Raw genomic sequence first — 18,542 nt, 5'->3', positions numbered from 1 at the left:
GTTCCTTACCAGTTTGCCTATTAGGAATCCCTTGTATTTCTTGTGTTCCCCTGCTCTTTCATTTAGGGCTGAAGCAACTGCAGGAATTTCAAAACTAAAAAAAAAAAACAAAACACCAGCAGCTTTTCCAATTTCTTTTTTGTTTCTCACTTATTTTAAGTTGTCAAATTCATACCTATTTCTAAACCTAAGAAACATAGTATATATTACTTGTTGCTCGAGCTTTGAAGTTAAAAGATGGAATTGCTGGAAGTAACTGCATAAGCACCTGTAAGTTGAATGTGTAGAAAGGCTAATCCAGGTTCTGGTGAAGGTTACCTGTGTCAGGTTTACCCAGCTGTGCCATTTAATAGATTGATTCAGTTCAAATCTACTAAGATTTGAAAAACTAAGGAAGCCTGATATTTCTTTTCCTGCCTCTAATACGAGAGTTGAACAGTGCAAAGTGCAAGATGATGATGATATCTCTTGACTTGAAAGCTTTGGAAGACATGTTAATCAGTGGTTCAGTTCCCTAAATGGAGACAACTCTTCTTCTGTTAGTGAAGTATAAATGCAGAGTATAACTTTTTTTTAACTAATTAGTTAAGGTTATTTACTTGATAAAGTTATTAATTAACTGATAATAAATTCTATTCATGAGTTCTGTAGGCAATCTGTTAAGAACAGTAGTTCCTAATTTTTAAAGTAATAGTGAAAGAAGTAAAATTAAAGCTGGCATAAGTAAGTGTACATCAACTTCATCTTGATTTAGTAGAAAGGAATGGGTGTTCCAGTAAAATTCATCCGTTCACTGAATATCATGTTAATGAATATAGCTTTCATTAAGGAAGCAATGAGGTACAAAGACAAATCTTAATTAATTTACTTCAAGCCAGAGAAAATAATCAAATTTAAATTTGTAACACAATTCTCAATCAGTTCACTCTGTCAGCGAAGGTAATTATTTAAAAATATTGTCTAAAGGATGTGTAAAGAAAAAGAAAGAGGAAAGAGCACAGCAGAGTGAAATAAGCAGTGTGTGTGTGGCACTGCCATGATGCTTATGAAAGCAAGTCAGGATTAAAGCATACACTGGTAACTATGGAACTTAGATTGGAAAACAGATGATGTTGGAAGGCACAGTCTTTATCTCATTTCTGTTTTAAAACTCAATACTTAAAGAATAGAGCAACTCAGTGTTTGCCTAAGTAAACCTGCTGGAAAGCATAGGATTGTACTTGAAGTGGATGTGCAGAACACGTGGTCCTATTTTGAGCTGTGTCAGGGACTTTTGCTCTGTCTTCTCACAACCAATGCATCTCAGGATTCTTGTGAGCCTTTCACATATCATGAATGGTTTGTGCTTTGGGTGCTTCTGTTTTAATTGGATCTTTAGTTTCGAGTTTACCTTTTCAAAACTCACTGATTCTTAATACAGAAATGAAGATTCATCTGTCGTAGGTCTGTCAGAACAACACATTGGGCTAAGGGAATTTTTAGAGGTCAAGACTGCTGTTACTCTTAATAATCACAGAATGGCCTGGGTTGCACAGGAGCACAGTGCTCATCCAGTCCCGACCCCCTGCTGTGTGCAGGTCGCCAAGCAGCAGCCCAGGCTGCCCAGAGCCACATCCAGCCTGGCCTTGAATGCCTGCAGGGATGGGGCATCCACAGCCTCCTTGGGCAACCTGTGCCAGTGCCTCACCACCCTCTGGCTGAAAAACTTCCTCCTGACATCCAACCTAAACCTCCCCTGTCTCCATTTAAAACCATTCCCCTTGTCCTATCACTATCCACCGTCGTAAACAGTTGTACCCCTCCTGTTTATACACTCCGTTCAAATACTGGAAGGCACAATGAGGTCTCCCCGGAGCCTTTTCTTCTCCAATAATAGAAAAAGTTGTTATGAAAGATAAAATGTAATCAAAGAAACTACCAATGCCATTGCACTGTTATTTTTATTACAATTGAAGTTGTCTGGGGATTGCTATCCTTCCCATATCTGCACAGGAAAGAGTGTATTCAAACTAGCATTTTCCTTTACTGAAGTTGTTTTATAAATTTTGAAGAGGTAAAAACCAGCAAGAACTGAAAAATCTAAGCAAAGAAAGAGACAGTGGAGTGAAGAGGGAAGGAAGGAATGAAAAGCAACAAGGGCTCTTAGACTCACTGCAGCAGAGAGCTAGCAAGCTGACTGATCAAAGACAGTGATCAAGAAAAAGAATGTGTTTGAGTTTAAGAGGCAGTGAAAGTGATTGTAGGCACAATCAAGATAATAGGGTGAGCACCAGTGGAAGAAGAGTGCAGTATTTATTAGCTGCCTTCCCTCTTCACTTCTTGGACTTGTGCTCATGCAGTAAACGAGCAATTGATGCAATCTTAACTGTCACACTTAAAAATTGTGTTCTTATAACTGTCAAAATATTACATTCTGTATGAAGTATAGGAGAGTACAATGATAAAGGCAGCCACTTAACAAAACCGTGGTTTTAGGCCATAAAAATAGATGGTATAAAACACTGTATGTATGTCTTTGGAGAGCAGCACTACTATTTTTTTTGAAATTATGACTTACATCTGAGGTTGCAAATCCTCAGAACAGTACAAGAATTGGCTGTTAAGCAAAGAGTTGTCTTTATGTGATTCTGGCACTTTTCTTAGACTGCTCTCAAACCCAGTCGTGATCCACGAAGAATCAATCTTACTGCTAGAATGTATTTCCAATTCTCAAAACTCCCCTGAAAATGTGATGTCCTCATAAAGAACAAAAACACTCTTGAAAACTTAACTTCAAGAGTTGAAAACATGATTTAAAACTGCTTGCTGCTTCTAGTTTTGATTTGAACTCTCTTTTTTTTTCTTGTCTGTTTTTAAGTGGTAGGATACTTGTTTGAAGGGTCAGTCTGACCCACCTCTTGTTTTGACTCTACTGGCAGTGCTGCACACCTATTCTTTTTTTTTTTTTTCCTACTTTTTTGAGTATAATGTGTGCCAGTTAGCACTTAGTGTAGCTATGATACAGTTGCTTCTAAGATCTGAGAACAGATGCTTCTTTAAATAAGTTTTAATTAGCAGTTCTGCTTTTGCTGCACCCTAAATTAGTTTGTTGTCTGGATTTATAGAACTCTTCTCCAAAAAAGAAGGTTACAAGCTTTCCAGGGAGGCCAATTTTATTATTTCAGAAACAAGACCTTGCAAATCATCATAGAATGGCCTGGGTTGCAAAGGAGCACAGTGCTCATCCAGCTCCAACCCCCTGCTGTGTGCAGGTCGCCAACCAGCAGCCCAGGCTGCCCAGAGCCACATCCAGCCTGGCCTTGAATGCCTGCAGGGATGGGGCATCCACAGCCTCCTTGGGCAACCTGTTCCAGTGCATCATCACCCTCTGGGTGAAAAACTTCCTCCTAAAAATGGGGGAAGGTTAAAGGGTGGGAAAGTGTGTGGTTCCTGTGGTTCCTGTCCTCCCCCTCCACCCCCCCATTCACCTCCTCAGTAGATCACTGGATTTTGATGCTACCAGTTTTCTACCACTACCACATTTAATGTAGTGAAATGTAAAGGTACAAATTGCATGTAGCTGTAACAAGCCTCTCCTGTGCTATACCTTGTTTTGTGTTGGGGTGAATAATAAATGAAAAAGAAAACTGTACTGGATCCATGCTGTTTGTAGTGTTCTAAAGTTCTTGAGTGTGACAAATACAGTTTAAAAACTATATGCTTGAAAACAGAATGAACTCTGGATAGCCTTTACCCAAATGCATTCTCTTCCAAGTTATTAAGTCATACGAAAACAGTAGGGAAACATGTGTTTGCAAAAGTAAAGCCATCCTAAAAATCATTTCTTTATTTCACATCAGACTGCAGCTACAGAAAGTTACATTTTGTTCATATCTTGACAGCAATTGAAATAAGACACCCTTATATCCTTATCTAAGGGAAGAAAGGAAGGTGGATGTGGTTTTTCTTTACATGTCACTTACCTTAGCAATCCTATGAATATTTAACCTGTTTTCTGATTTTTGTGGCTTTAGACTGAGGTCAGCCTTTGTTTTAATACTGGCATGATGTGTCTTTCACTCTTCCATGACAGTTGCTCAAGTTGCTTAATTAGTGTGCGTTCTTACGTCTTGCCAACAAAATGGAAAAGTAATTATTCTGTATCCTATGTGAGTCTCTTGATGACAAAATTGCTGAGTGTTTTTGTGGGCTGCTGTTCTGAAAGATGCAGTTATAGCAGGGAAGTACAACCAGTAGAATTTGAAACAGATTCCTACTCCTTTACAGTAGGAGTGTAATTAAAATGAAACAAAGTTGAGTAAACACCGAGGTTCTTGAAAGAAAACCAAATCTAGCATGTATTAGACATGGTTTGCTCTTTCCTGTCATGCAGCTTCTTTTCCAAAATGTCACTGCAGTACTTTAGCCTGCATGTGGCTCTGGGCAGCCTGGTCTGCTGGTTGGCGACCCTGCACATAGCAGGGTGTTGAAACTAGATGATCATTGAGGTCCTTTTCAACCCAGGCCATTCTATGATTCTATGATTCAGTTGCACCCCCAGATTCCCATACTGGCTTTGATGTACCAGCCGGTGAAGGCTTTAAAATTATTGCTAAAATTTGGCCTTGAGTTTGATTGACTGAAAAATGGAGCCTTATTAAATGACTTTTTTTGGTAGAGCAGTCCACTGAGCTTGTTTTAAATTAACGTTAGAATAAGGATGTTTATTTAAGTCTGAAACAGCCGTCTGGAGAGTCTCCTTTCAGTCACTTTATAACTTTCTCAACCATTTTCTTTGCAAATAAACTGTAGTGACTAATGCTTGGTTTCTTCTGGGAAATTGGGGAAAAAAATCCAGCTATTCACACTTTTATGAGCAAGAGGGCATTTCTCTAAAATAGAAAGTTGTTTTCCTGCATAATTTGAACTAATAAATATATGTAAAACACCAGGTTTTTAAAACAAAGTATAATTAAATGTCCAGTTTCTGCCCAGTGCAAATAAACTTTTCAGGGAGAAATGAAAAGTTGAAAGCAATTAAAATGAGGTGCTGTGTGTACACAGTACTTAATCATTCTTGCTGTGAGAACCTTGTTTTTACAAGTTGGCAGTATTACAGATATGTTGCCAATTTCTGCTTTTACTCAAAAGTTCAAGGCCAGGGGAGACTGTTAGATTATGTAGCATGACCTCTTCTAAATCACAAGCCACTGAACTGTATCTATTTATGTTACCGAGTCCTGTAATTTGTCTTTGAGTGAAGAACAATATTTCTGGCTAATCTGTGCTTTGAAGAAAGGTATGTGCTCATCATTCAGAGACATGAGAAATTGTGCCCTTAGTTTCTTCTTCCTGCGGTACCTTATGGTTCGAGAGGAAGCAGGACATTTTAGATTTTTATATCTGATTTATAAGGAACATTTGGCTTCACTTTACAGCTACTTCAGTTTCCAAGTGATTTCCCTAACAAAATTTAACAATCTTTTAATATTCAACCTACTTCAGTATTTATGGAGGTGCAGAATTAGAGCTGATTGTTACATTATCATATATGGAAGTCTTGTCTTGCTCTACCTTTCTGCTCTCTTGTTGAGACATCTGGAGATTATGCTTATCCACTTGACCACAGCATTGTATTGTGATTTCTCATTGCTTTGCTTATCCAACATGACAATAAATCCCTTCTCAGAGATGCTTCTTTCTGATCTTCATTTTCTAATGGAAGAGTTATGACCTGCTATTTTTGTTTTCAGGCTTACAACCCATAATTTGTTAGTACTAAAATGCCACTTCGTAAATGGGTTGGCTTACTCTTGTGTCTGTACTGTTAAAAGTCACATTATCAATCTTTATTATCCCTGAATTTTATAATCATTGACTCCCATTATTCAATTAATTAGGAAGCTTTTAAATATAAATAGAGCTAGAAGGAGTGTTTGATGCCATGTGCTAATGGGCCATTTATATGTGAAGCGTGATGACTGTAAACAACAGAGATCTAAGATTACATTTTATGCATATACTTACATAATGTAGATTTAGATGTTCAAAAGTTATAATTTTAACTTCTGCCTTGCTGTCAATACTGAGACATCTGACTTGGCCCTCTTACAATTCTGCCATTCCAGTATCCCAACCCCATTCCATTCATCCCACAGCAAAAATCGTAACTGTTTTGGTTCCAAGGCTTGATTTCAGTAGTGATGTGACTGAGTTGTTCACGCATTGAAGGTGTGCAATTTAAATGGCTCTCATTTCAGGTACAAAGGTGAAGTCAGCAGGAACACAGACCTGTTCTCACACACGGAAGGCAGTCATCAGCTCAAAGAAACAGCATCCTCTGTGTGCACTTGCTCAAGAAAATCAGTATTTTTTTAGTCCAAGCAGAGATGTGCCAGCTGACTGCGGTCCCCTTGAAGGTCACCTAATTCCTATGGCTATTCCACTAGGTAGGAGTGAATAATGTCTACAGGGGATGTGAGTTGATACCTGAAGCTTCAGTCTTGTCAAGTTGGTGATTTGCCCTGGTCTGTGAGATTTTCAGCTACAGTTTAAAATGCTCCAGTTTTCCTCATCTTTCATGCTGGGTTACCTGGCTGAGAAATTATCTGTATAGCTGGATGTGCCTTTGGAGCACTTTCCATTCGTAGGGCTCTTGTTCTGGCTTTGTTTGGTATCTGTGTAAGTAGGAACTGAATCACCAGTTCCTTGGGCATTGGATTCAACATTTACAGTGACTTCAATCCAACAACTTCATCAGGATTGTGCCAAACACACTAATTCATCTTCATGGTTTCTGTGTTCCTGGATTTCAGTAGAACCTCTGTGTAGGCCTTATTTTGGAAAGAGTTAGCATTTAAAGACGATAATTAAGTAAGAAATAGGAGGGTCTCATATCGAAATTTAAGGGATGCTGAAAAGTGTAATAGTATTTTGAATATAGTTAAAAGGATGTCAAGGGAAAGGAGCACGGTGTGTAATTTTTGAGTGGCAAAGACAATGTAGTTATGCTCGTTTTCAGCAGTAGGTGTCACCCTAGTCAAGTAAAATGAATAATTTCTAAAAAGTGGCTGTGGTAAATGTACACATTTTTGCTAGGAAAGTTTACTTGGTGATGCACAGTGCTTCAGTCAGTGGTATTAGAATAAAGTACACTCTTGGTCTGTAGCTGTAATTGGTCTGTTTCATGTAAAACATAGTCACCCAGAATTTAATCTATTAATTTACTGCCTTGTTTTGGAGGTTGATATGTATCTGTAATTGTTTTAAAACTTCCTTTAGGTCAGACCCAACTTAATGACATCTCAGTGCAGCCTGCAGCAGTAGTTACGTGTACACCACACCCTGTTACAGTCACAACCTCTATTCCCCAAGTGCCACCAAAGCCTCCAGCTGAAGTAAAAAAGCCAAACATAGCTGTAATAGAGATGAGATCAGAGAAGAAGGATCCCCCCCAACTGTCTGTGCAGGTTTGTGTCAAGAATGATGACTTCTTGTTTATTTTAATGAATAAATGCTAACTGTAGATGGTCTCATCCACTAGTAACTTACCAAGAAAGCATCACAACTTAAAAATCATTTAAGCCAAACAGAAAATTACTTTCTCTGTTGGCCAGCTATGCAAGGTGTTTGTAAAATAGTCCTATGTCATAGTGTTTCACTTTATTCTTTTTCCTTTTTTTTTTTTTGTGAGACTTTAAAGCCAGAAGAAATGGGATAAAACAAATATGAATATAGATGTTAGTCTTTAGATGAATGATTTGGCCTTTTAGATTTCTCTCTCAAGCATGATATTCAGCCCAAGAATTTCACTCCTTATTAATCAACCACTGAAGTCCTTGCCTAGCCTTCTCTTATTTTCACATGAGTCTGTAGTCAAGGAAGTGAATGCTTCTAACTTATTCAGTGTCTTGGATTCAAATTGTCAAGAATATACACACTCCTACATACACCTTTCAAATATATATGATTCATGGATCTTGAAGTTAATTACAGGATGAGTTTGTACTCTGTTCCCTTCCATATCACTACCCACATACCTTTTACCTTACCAGATATATGACAGCATGAAGCCAATAATCAGCCTTGCACGGTGGCTTGTAGGCCAACTGAAATGAATTGCATGTCAAACACTCGTGTGCTACATAAATAGTTATGAGTCTGTTCACCTTTCATCACATGCAAGACAAAGTCCAGGGAATTAGAGAACAGGAGAAATCAAGTAGCTTGAGAGGAAAAAGGATTTCATGACTGAGTAGCAGTAGGAAGATAGAATATAAACAGTTCAACAACAGTAGCTGAGCTAATACATAAACATTCAGAGTGGTTATTTGTTCTTTCCTAGGTGTTACCAAATGTTGATATTGACAGTGTTTCAAGTGGCAGTGTGAGTGCTGACAGTATGCTTCCAGAACCCGAACCTGCACTTTGTCCTGCTGATGCTGTAATACAGGTATTGATTAGTCTAAATGTGTATGGATTTAATTTTTTTAATAAGAGAAATCAGTCAGTTTTGTTGGCACGTGAGATGTCTGCCCTGTACTGACTTCAGTGGGGAATGTTCTTCATTCCCCTTTCTGTTCTTTGGCCATACTGTAGACATGAGTGACATGCATGTGTAGCCTGTTCATTGGTAGCCTGCTGTGTGTAGATACACATGAGATAGCTAGGCCACAGAGTTGGCTCCTTCTATTCTCTTTTCAGATACCTTTTTAGAAGTGTCTTTTTTAGATAATCTGAGCAGTAATGAAAGGTTTTGTACAAATAAAACATTTACTGCTGCATATTACAAGATAAGATTGTAAAGCAGGGCACATGTTTACAGGGTGGCATGTTGTTTTTCCAGTGGATTTCTGAATTGTGCATTGCACACTTTGGACAGTGTGAACTGAACAGGGCACAGAGATGCAGTGATTATTTTTGTTTGGTTATCATACCTTTTATTTCCCCTGTGTTTCAGCTCCTATTCTGGCTTATGTCTGGCTATGGTCAAAAGAACCAATGACTATTACAGAGACCAGTGGCTAAAAAAGCAACCATTATTTATAACTAATGTCTTTAAGCAACTATGCAGAAATTACACATTACTAAATTGCTTAACATACTTTCAGACTCTTACGTATTTTTTTTTTCTCAATAGCTTGTCTTACTGATATATATTTTTTAATAGGGGTTACAGGTATTGCCCTGGAACTATTTCTTCATTAAGCGCAAGTTTTAATTGTTGGTATGTAATCAGGAGTTTTAATAAGCTCTTTTTGTAGTGAGCAGAAAAATTTCCCCGCACTTTTAGGATAGGTCAATTACTTGTCTTGGATTCAGGCTGCTGACAAGAGTGATGATATGACTGCATCTTTGGCATGAAGTGCTTCTGCAAATGCATTTTCTTCTTTACCTCCAACATGAGATATCTAATAATTATCATCTGTCTTTACAAATAGGCTCCAGAAGATATACAAAGCGAGGAAGAAGACATGAAGTTTCCAGGAACTCATTTCATTGATGTTACTGATGTCATGCAGGTAATTATATTGCAAAAATGTCATTTCCTTCTTCTTTTTTTTTTTTTTTAAATTTGATTTCTATTATTCTGTCACAATGGAAAATGAAATGTAGAAGATTTGTTGATCTTATGAGCAACTTTAAAAAGAACACACTGTGAGTAATACCAAACTGTTCACAGTATTAAAGCAGTATCACAAATCACTGTGTATCAGTAAAGGACCTTTGGAAAATTACAGTAAAAACTTAAAATTAAGTTTTATTTGGATATATTAGAATCCAGAAGGAATAAAAGTAGTTCTCTTAGCACTTAGACTTCACAATTTTAAGCTCCAAATGTAATGCATATATGAGACTCTTGTTTATGAGGTCCTAAAATACTTTGGTTATTTCAGTCAGAAATTATTTGAAATACTTAGATAAGACAATGTACTGCTTAGCAAATGGAGTCCACTAAGAGGTGACACAGCATCCAGCACATCTTGTCTTGGTAGTGTAGCTGTGCCTGCTTTACAGCATTGATGTTTCTTCAGTGTAATGGCATGGGTTTATTGGAGATGCTCTTTTACAGTGTAGTCTCTTTAAATAGCATGTACTTTGCTGATTTTGCTTGTTAAAGTAGGGCCTGCCAAACACCCCCAGTTCAACTTTGGTGAACCAGGCTGTATTTCACCTCTCCAGATGAAGAGCACAAGCAGAAACTCAACAGTAGCTGGGAAAGGCTGCTTCTGAAGGAAGCAAGGTGCTGCCAACTGGATGCTCTGTAGTCTCTTCTCTCTGTGAGAAATGGCAGCTTCAACCTCCTGCTGTGTTTAGGAATCAGTAAATGTTCTGAGCACAAAAATGCTGTTATTTGCCAGTATTCTCCTGAAATGTGTTTTACTCAGAATCTGCCCCAACTCTTTTGTGTGGGTTTTTTTTATGGTTGTTATTGGATTATTATGATTTTTTTTAAAGGTATGATTTTCGTAATAAAAATGGGAAAATGGCTCATTTATTATTTTGGTTCACAAACTTACGTTCTTGGAGAAATTAAAGCTATTTGGAGAACTTTATTCTATTTGCACAAAAAAGGTTTATCTTATAAAAAATAAGAAAACCATTTAAGAAATCAGTTTATGAACTAAGAAAAGAAGTCCCACAACATAAAATTTTTGACACGAGTAACAGTTATTCATTTTTTTTCTCATTTTTCTTCTGAATTGCTTTTATCATTTATTTTTGGCAATGAAATATGCTTTAACCACAATACCAAAAAAATGTTCCAAGTGAAACACATGTTTGGCCTGTGACCATGCAGACAACGTTCTTAAAAATGTGCAAGACAAACAAAATGTAGAAGCATAAAATCAACCTTTGGAGTGGCAGCAGTACTGAAAACATCAAAAGAAAGACTCTTTATCACAGTAACTTCACTTCAGATGTATAAAAGAATGTGCATAAAATGCTATGCAGGATTAACTAACTTATCACTTATCACTAACTTAGTGATGCCTCCCCCTCACACCCTCTGTTTTTATGGAAACTTAATTCTATTCAACTGAGGAAGGTAGATATTTTTGAGAAACAGCTGCTTTTTTTTTCTCTTTATCCCCTGATGGATGTTGCACAAAAGCTTCAGGACCTTGGCTCTGCTTTGTCCTTTTCTCAAGATTTGCTTTAACTTTCCAGCCAGCAGGTACACATTCAGAAGCTGCTAAGGAGCTGAAATGCTGTCTTTAAGGGTTGGCAAACTTGGAAGCCTGAGAGAAGCAAAGTTGCCCCAGCTGCCTGTTCCCAGGACCACTCAGTAGGAAAGCTGAGCATGTATTGCCTATAGATGCAGGCTCAAACAGAGGGTGTGTATGTGCACATATCAGGATTGAGCACCAGTAGGCTGATCCTGTTCCATCTCTGGCAGCTTAGAATGCAGATCTGGAGTGTGAGTGTGTATGTACAGACAGAGGTGTCTGTTTACTATGTATGCATATGTAAGGATCCCTTTGTTATCTGTCCTTAGACACTGTGCCTGGTGCCTGGCCTTGGAACCCTGCCCTTCCCAGCTCTGGGAGCTGGGCTTGCAATCCCAAACCCACAGTACAACAAAGTATTGTATAAAGAACAAAATTTGTTCTACCGTGACTGCTTTTGGCTTGACACCTCATCACTGTTGTGCCTACATGCACTTGTTCCAGCTACTGGCACCAAGAACACTCAGGCCCTGCTGGGCTGCTACTTCTTCAGCCTCCTTACATGCACGTATGATGGAAAACCCCTTTCTCAGAAAAACAATCAGAAATGGAATTTGGTGCATTCAGAGAGGACAGAGAGCAGTGATCAGGCAGGGAGCAAGGCCAGACAAGTATACTGAATGGCTGCTTATTTACATGCAACCAGTCCTTCCCTTTTATCCCCTTATCTATCTATGTTCTACTTACGCCTCCTTAAATGTTCTTGATCATTCCCTTTCCAAATTGTTAGTTTCTCCTAGTAAACATAAGGTTTTGTACCATCCTGAAATACTCTTCTCTGCATCCCTTAATTCTTCTCCCTATTCCCCCAGAATATCCCTACTGAATCTTAAGAAAGGTGCTGTCAACAGTCTGTCCATCAACTCATCTTGCTGTGTTTCATGCTGAAATGCTGGGGTTGATCTCCTGAAATAATCCTGGTCAGGATGCTTGAATCTTGTAGACAAATGCAATCATATCCCAACTTGAAACATGCAAGCCCTGCCACAGGCAGAGATGATGGATGCATATTGTTCTCCCATCACAACCTCGCCATCTGTGTCTAAAGACCTGAAGTTCTGTCTTCCAAAGCAGTTGAGTTGGGTCCTTTTATTTCATAACAAGAAAATTCACCGATGGAATAAATCAGAAAAGGTTGTTATGGCTTTGACTTAAACACTTCTTTGTTTTTGATCATGGCTTTACCTACATGAGTTCATCAGGCTGTCTGACAGATGAGATTTCATAACACCACCCCTCTCATGAACCCTGTCTTAATCTGGAGTGAGAAACTTGCTCAGTTAACACGAGCCCCACATGGAGTTTCACTGTTATTGAACCTTGCCTTTAGCTCCTGAGCAGCCACTTCCAGCAATGCCTTTAACAAGTTTACAAGGCTCTGAGATCAGGCAGGCTTCTTGCTCTTTCTAAACCTGCCTAAGTTGCAAGGAGACAATTTTCACTTGCATTCACTGCCCTCAAATGTATGACATGCTGAGATCAGAGTAAACACATTTGCCCCAGCTCTGTTTTTCAGCAGGTGCTTTCTGAGACTGTGTGACTGTGATTCTTCACACACGTAATTCTTCAGATGGCACCTGTAGTACAGTCTGACCTTGTGAGAACTGCAGAAATCCACAGCTTAAGTTTTGGATGACTCTAATAAAGGGACTGTGTGTTACCTGATCATTTAAAAAAATGTTAATTATCTGGTTGTAATTTGGGAAGTAGAAGATGAGCTTGACACTTTGTCAGAAAGTGCAACGATTAATATTCCAATCTGAAAGGCTTTCTAATTTATGCCACAGTTTGGGCGTTGTGATAAATATTTGTTAACAGTTTCCAGGAAGTTAAATTGCAGATGTGAGTACAGATTATTCAGGATCAGCCTACAGAGTGATCTGTATGCAAGTTCAGTCTGTATAATTAGACACTGAATAGTCTCTTTTTTAATTTCAGGAGAGAAAATATATCACTCCAAAATGAGTGTAACTGTCTTTGGGATTTGTGCACTATTAAATGTAACATGTTTTGTGCACATAATTTAGAAATGCAGGAGAACTGTGAAAGCTTGTCAGAAGTTACTAATTATACACAGGATTTATTGTACGTACTTGGTTTATTTAATCCAGATGTTTGCATCTTGCATACTTTCAGAAAAAGATTATATTAAATAGGCAACATCAAAGAAGCTGTATGGAGTAATGCAGTCAGAAGAAAATGCATAACGACACACTGGGTAAAGACATCTTTATGTTTGCTGTCAGAATGAATTATGGTTATGAATGCTTCGATCCTAACAGAATGCACTTATCAGCATGGAAGTCATCCGGTGCCATTTTGAGTTTAACTTTACCATCTTATTTCTGAATGAGTGCAGAAAATTGTGGGATCTTTCTCAGCGATTCCCCAAATACACGTATTCTTTTTTGGCTGCTTTGTAGGACACAGCTTTTCTTTAGAAGGACGTTTTTCCATTTAAAGCTGCAGAAGCTCTCCAGTAGCTATCTCTTGTAATATTCCTCGTGGATCTATCAGAGTTTTCAGTTTCACAGTGTATTAAGTAGAATAGATGCTGGAACGAGGAAGGAAAAAGGAAAATTACTGTCTATTTTCTTTCTCTCACCTTTCTTTCATTCACAGAAATATAAATCTGCGGGGTTTTTTTGGAGGGGGTGGGGGAGACACTTTAAAATAAAATTAATAAAAAGGGAAAATAAACCCTTTTTTGCCTTTGGCTAAGTTGGAGATGGTTCTTACTAAATGTAGGTTTACATGGAGCTACCTTTTTGTGCAATATCTCATGATTCTCGGCAGTGATTTAGGGCTTGACCCTTCATCTTTCTTCAGTATGCCCAATTTTCATAGAGTTTTGCTACGTTTGAGATGGTTTTAAGTTTCGAGTGAAGGATGCAGGTTGTCACCTGTCAGGAGCCATTTGGTACAGTATGATGGGTTGGTGCTTTTGGGGACTTACAGAGTCACAGAATCATTAAGGTTAGAAAAGACCACTAAGATAAAGAAAAGCAAAATATCTGCTAAACCAGGAAGCAAATGTGAAAAGTTTCTTAAACTTTTGTTTTGTTTTGTTTTAAATTAATTTCTTAAGCGTGTGTTTAATGAAACCAGAGTGATGTCAAAGTAAATGTCTCATGTAGTACTATCACCATTGGCTCCCTGCCCTGTGCAAGTAATATAAGTCATGTTTTACCCAGCTGTTCTGCTACCCTTATACATCTGCAAATTTATGGTTTGCTTGGTTTAGAATTGTGTCAATTAGCTGTAACATAATAAGAAAGGAGAATGTTGTTTGTGTGCCATGACGTGGTGTAACCATTTCTTGAAGTAAACCTCAGTTATATTATTTTCCAAAAATGCACTATAACTTAATATACTAATTATTTATTAGGACCAGGAAGAGGAGAGGGATGAAATTCCAGAATTTACAGAGCCTCTTCTAGAGATTAATGGACATTTTAAAGTTGCTGTACCAACATACAATGGTCCTTCATTTCCTCCAGTGGCTTCTGCTCCTCAGCAGTCTTCTGATGTTTTGGATGAATGGATTGAAAGGAGAGAAACTATAGAAAACAGATTGATAAATTGGTGAGTTAAGATGTAACAAAATATCAGGAGAATGTATATGAAAGAAGGAATGAATCTGAAGAATACCTTTCCTCTCTTCGTCTTCCTCCCCTCTCTTCTCCTCTTTCCCTTTAAGCTTCCTTACATTTTGTTTCAAGAATGCTCCTTTGTACACTTGTAGGTGTCTTGGTGCTTACTGATAGCCACACGCGTTCTCTTTTGCTAGGGTGGAACAAGAAATAATGGCAAAAATTATCAGTGAGATGTACCCAGTTCAGAGAGAAACTGTGCCCACTGTTAGCACATCAGAGGGAGAAGACAGTGAGACTGTAAGCTCTGACATTGGTAAGTTAAAGGTGCTGCTTTCAGCAGATAGGTTGTTTCAAATATAGGCTAATTTTAACAAGTTGTGTAGACAGCTGTTTTGGCTGTGCCTAAGAGCAAATAATGCTGAACCAGTGAAATTTTAACATGCAAAAGGGGATGCTTTAATTTCTGCTGAGGCTGAGCAGGCATTATAAGATCGTTGAAATAAATATTCAAAAAAAGAAAAGAAAACACATAAAAAGCACCATTATGCAAATCCAATTTTGTTATTGACCATTTAAATGAACTTTTGGATGCACGTGGCATTTTGCTAAGGTGATAATGTTTATTTGCTTATCCTTTGTTGATAGACGTGAAAAAATTAATTCCTTATAAATCTGTGAGAGTGGGAGACGAATAGATTTCTCCTGTGGTGTCACTGCACTTCTCTGTCCTCTTTGGTGATCCAGAATTGCCTATCTGTGTTCTTTCATAGAATCATTTATTCTTGGTATACAATCTACAAAAATCACTTTGTGCAAAGGAGCGCGAAAACGTTCATGCAAAGCAAAATGCACAGCTGCAGTACAGTAGATGTGTTTAAGAACTGAAGCCTGGATGTGTGCTTTGTGTTCCTTCATTTTCAGTTGAAGCTGCAGGTGGGGGAGGATTTCAGCTCTTTATTGATGCTGGTGTACCAGTGGACTCAGAAATGATTAGTCATCTCGTCAACGAAGTGCTCAGCGAGACAATTGCCACCATGCTGGGTAACAGGCAGGCTCAGGAAGCAGTTCCTGCTACAAATGTTCTTCCACGTACAACAGCTGTGATGGTAAGAATCTGTTTTATTTAAGCTTTCCTAGTGAAGTTCTAAGGGATAATTTCTTGGTAGCACTGTGGTTCAAATACATTCAAGAAGAATTGAATGTATGTGGTTTTCATATTTTTATTATTCTTTATAATATCTAAGCAAGAAACAAGATGAAGTGAGACCTATCTCACTTTTTTTCTTCTTTTTATACAGTTCCTTTGTGCTCTATGCAGCATGCTATATTTATCTATCTACTTATTTATTTATTTCAAGGCTGAGCACAGAGCTTGTTTCTAAGGGAAAGAACTGAATTTTGTGTTATCCATAGATGGCTTCTGTTGTATTTTTTGGTTTGGTTTTTTTTTTTTTTCTGTGAAGTTTATCTGAATTTCAGCAGCCCAAGTTCTTCAGTGCTCATGATTTCATGTTGAACTGCTGAATGTGCTCACGTGCTCAACTTCCCACAAGAGCTGATAATACAAATGATCAGCCTAGAATTTATTCTTTGGAAAAGCACCTGGAGGCCTTCCTCAGCCTGGTTACATAACTTTCTTAACAAAATGTCAGAAAACATTCTTTGTTTTGTGTTTTGTTTGTTTGTTTTGTCCAGGCAGACAATTTAGGCTGGTACATCTTTATGTTTAGGTGGAGGAGTTAGAGTCACGAGGCACGTATCTCAGTAACAACTGTTCTGTTTCGTGATAACCCCTCTCTTCCCAACCTCCTCCCTCTTAACCCTAACTCTGTAAGATAGGAGTTTTGCATTGAGGTAAGAACTGTGGTTACAATTCTTTCCTTCAGGAGCCTCTTGTGCCTACTCCATTGCCAACACCTCAGGCCACACCACCACAAACACCACCTTCAGAAAAAGAAATGCCTCCGGTCAAAACTCCAGAGTCTTCCCCATCTATCACAGAACTGAGTGAAGATGCTCGTGAACAAGAAAAAATGAAAGAAGCAGGTAGTGAAAATAACAGTTGAACTTAAGAAGGAACAAATATGCTTTAATCTACTGTCTTTAATTTTCTTCTTCAAAGACATGTTATCTCAGGATAAACATTCTTGAGGCTATGATTCAAGTGAGGACTCATGTAATACAAGAATTACGAGCTAATTTGTATAAAAAGGCAAACATCTATCTGCTCAGTGTTCTGTTTTCTTAATGCACGTTGCTATGGTCTGTGTGATTTCCACCCCTCCTAGTCCTTCCACTTTTCACATCAGAAAAGTAACTGTCTTTTGCTTCTTCCTGTGTTACCAGTGTTAAGTGAACCAAATTTACACCCCCCAGGTAAAGCAGCATAGTTTTTAAAATGCAGAGTAGCCTCTCTTACTGAACGAGGTAAGGAATTGAAATTTTATTCTAGTTCCTTCAAATGCCTACACCATTCTTAAAGGAAACTCATCTTCACCTGGTCTCATCACGACCATCAGAAAGGTATCACAAACATTACAAGTGCTTACTGGGGACTGAGTAGCTGCCTGTCTTCCTGTTTTCCTTTCTGACCTGAGATTTGTCTTCCCACCTGCAGGCTCTGATGTTCCAGCTGCTGTTAATCGTGTTGGCACACCTGTGATTACCCCTATCAGTACGCCTCCTGAAATAATCACACCAAGCCCTCCTGCCTCTGAAGCTGCAAAAATGGAAAATCCAGCACCTCCAAACCCATGGGATGATGCAGAACTTCCTCTGGAAGAGGAGAAACCCAGTCCGTTAGCTGATGAAACATTCAATCCCAAAGCTGTGTGAGTTTAGCAGGCTATATTGTTTTCTCAATTCTTTATAAATAAATATGTCCTCAGAAAATCTGTAGAGAGAACTGCTTCAAGTATGTGCCTGGAGGTATGGAAATAAACCAGGATTCTTTTTTTCTGAATTGCTTGACTTATGTCTTGAGGGGAAGTGTGAAATATGGACATTTCTCATGTCCTTATTTGTTGCCATGAAAAACATGAAATCAGTAGTGTTACTGTCAATGTAGTGACAATTAAATACTCTATTATTAGCATTTTCTTTTCTCTGTAGTCACAGTGCGAATACATTTTTATTAATAGCTAGAAATTCATTCATGTAATTTATATGTTTATTCTTGGACTAATCAGTAAAATGCTGTACTTTCACTTGAAAAATTATTTGCAAATTCCTTTCAGTATGGATTTAATACTTTATTTTATTCAGTGCATTTTGGCATATTCACAGAACGTATTCTTACATTTCAGTGAGATGTCAGTGGCGAATGATGAGGAACCAGAGGCCTTGATTTTACCATCTTGGCAGTCGTCACCAAGGCCCTTTCAGTCGCTTCCTTGTGAACCACAGGTTCCATCACCTGCATCTACAGACAGTTCTGAGCAGTCCACACAGGAAAGCAGTCCTACCCTCACAGAAACAGAAACTGCAGACAGACCCATCTCAGAAGGGGAGGTTCTCTTCAGCTGTGACCAGATGCTGGCTGCGAGAGGTAACTAATGAAACAAACCTGTGGAAATTAGAATGTGGATTTTCTTTTTCCTTTACAGAATTCTCTTCCAGTCAGTTGAAATTACATTTCATGCTCTGTCAGATAAAACTGCAAGGCTGACCTTTAAATTTCACTTTATGCTTATGGATTTCTTTGATAGACATCCTTGCTCTTCTTGTCGTGAAATGA

The 18,542-nt window shown here is 38.3% G+C and overlaps 1 protein-coding gene across 1 annotated transcript in view; it reads left to right on the top strand.

Moving 5' to 3' along the window:
• The window catches only part of KIAA0586, a gene marked incomplete at both ends in the record, with an annotated part of 64,354 nt that overhangs the window by 12,513 nt on the left and 33,299 nt on the right, over nt 1-18,542 (top strand). The window contains 10 exons of the mRNA XM_079537356.1: nt 6,240-6,428; nt 7,261-7,448; nt 8,324-8,431; nt 9,420-9,500; nt 14,599-14,795; nt 15,001-15,119; nt 15,728-15,912; nt 16,693-16,852; nt 17,424-17,637; nt 18,112-18,353. Of these exons, the coding sequence (XP_079393482.1) occupies nt 6,240-6,428; nt 7,261-7,448; nt 8,324-8,431; nt 9,420-9,500; nt 14,599-14,795; nt 15,001-15,119; nt 15,728-15,912; nt 16,693-16,852; nt 17,424-17,637; nt 18,112-18,353 (1,683 nt within the window). The remainder of the gene's footprint in view (nt 1-6,239; nt 6,429-7,260; nt 7,449-8,323; nt 8,432-9,419; nt 9,501-14,598; nt 14,796-15,000; nt 15,120-15,727; nt 15,913-16,692; nt 16,853-17,423; nt 17,638-18,111; nt 18,354-18,542) is intronic.

The sequence above is a fragment of the Tetrao urogallus genome (assembly GCF_951394365.1).
Source record: "Tetrao urogallus genome assembly, chromosome: 6".
Lineage (NCBI taxonomy): Eukaryota > Metazoa > Chordata > Aves > Galliformes > Phasianidae > Tetrao > Tetrao urogallus.
This window is presented reverse-complemented; position numbering and strand designations above follow the sequence as displayed.